Source organism: Eurypyga helias, unplaced genomic scaffold, assembly GCF_000690775.1.
Source record: "Eurypyga helias isolate BGI_N326 unplaced genomic scaffold, ASM69077v1 scaffold36301, whole genome shotgun sequence".
In the NCBI taxonomy this organism is placed as follows: Eukaryota; Metazoa; Chordata; class Aves; order Eurypygiformes; family Eurypygidae; genus Eurypyga; species Eurypyga helias.
The window spans coordinates 1-1,344 of NW_010233382.1; the positions used below are offsets into that span (position 1 = coordinate 1).

A 1,344-nucleotide genomic window follows, 5' to 3' on the forward strand; every position below is an offset into this window, starting at 1 on the left:
GCCGCACGATGGAGGTCAGCCACTCGGTCAAGGAGCGCACCATCGCCGAGAACAGCCTGGTCATCCTGCTGCAGGGCCTGCGCAGCCACGTCACCACCGTGGACCTCCGTGACGAGAGCACGGCCACAGGGCGCGTCACCAACGTGGACGCCTTCATGAACGTGAAAGGTGACCTACACAGACAGGCAGGGCACGGTGTCCCACCTGGACGAGCTCTTTGTCACCGGCAGGAATGTCCGCTACGTCCACATCCCTGATGAGGTGGACATCAGAGCCACCATCGAGCGGCAGCTGCAGGCCATCCACAGGGTCCGATACTTCGGGGGCCGCGACAAGGGCAGGAAGGAGTTCCCTCGCACCAAGCACAAGTGAGGGCCGGGCCATACCCGCAGCTGGGCCAGGATGGACCTGCCCCTTTCACCGGACTGTCAGCCACCGCCGCACCTCCCCCTGGACACCCTGCCCAGGGACTCGAGGCTCTGCTGCTCCCCTGCGGGACAGCAGGGTTGGTTTGTTCAGTTAATAACCCCACTTAAAGGCTCTGTGATCTCTCAGCTGGTTTCCTGTTCCATTGGCAGATACTCATGTCCCTTTTCTGATGGCCAAAGCAAGATCTTTTGGCCAAAGCTGTGGCCAGCAGTTGTTTGCCTGCAGCCTCCCACAGCTTAGCCTTCTCCTGCTCACAGTCCTGGAGCCTGCTGCTGCCAGCATCGCTGCGTGCAGGAGCCGGAGATGCTGGTCCTGAGCTGAGGAGGGGGCTGGTCACTGTCCTGTCACCTTCCTGCTAGACAGCCACCATTCTTGTTTAATGGGAAGAGAGTGAGATAAATATCTGTCCAGAGCAGAGCGGGACAGAGCGTGGGGAAGGGGCAGCACTGCCTGCCTGGAAAAGCACGAAGATGCTTCCCCAGGACACGGGGAATGCTGCTGTGTCCGGCTCCCCCATTTCCCCGCTCCTCCGTCACCCTTCCCAAAGCTCTGCAGCGTTACTTCAGCCCACTGCGCGTCTGCCGAACGTGCTGCACAGTCAACAGATGACTTCATCCTGTTTCCACAGGGATCCCTTTGTTCCCTGGTGCTGTCTGACTTCCTGTGAGCCAGAGCTTGATGGCTGAGCTCTGGTGCATGCGATTTGCACAGCTCCAGGCCTGGACGCCCGGCTGGAGCGGTCAGCAGCTGTGGGACAGCCGCGCTGCTGCGTCGCTCTCCCCTGAGGAGCCGCGCAGGTGGAAAGGGGTGATTTTTAGGAGCTCGCGTGTGAGAAGCCGCGTGTGCTGAGGGACTGTGTGCCCTCTCAGGGTGGGCGCTGTTGAGGTTGCCGGGGCAGGAGGGTTTGGAGATCCC

The 1,344-nt window shown here is 61.2% G+C and overlaps 1 protein-coding gene across 1 annotated transcript; it reads left to right on the forward strand.

Moving 5' to 3' along the window:
* The first annotated feature begins 8 nt into the window (after positions 1-8).
* LSM10 (LSM10, U7 small nuclear RNA associated) lies at positions 9-372 on the forward strand. Its single transcript, XM_010161723.1, is given in 2 exon segments — positions 9-166; positions 168-372. Coding segments are annotated over 2 exon segments (363 nt in total).
* The last annotated feature ends 972 nt before the right edge of the window (positions 373-1,344 follow it).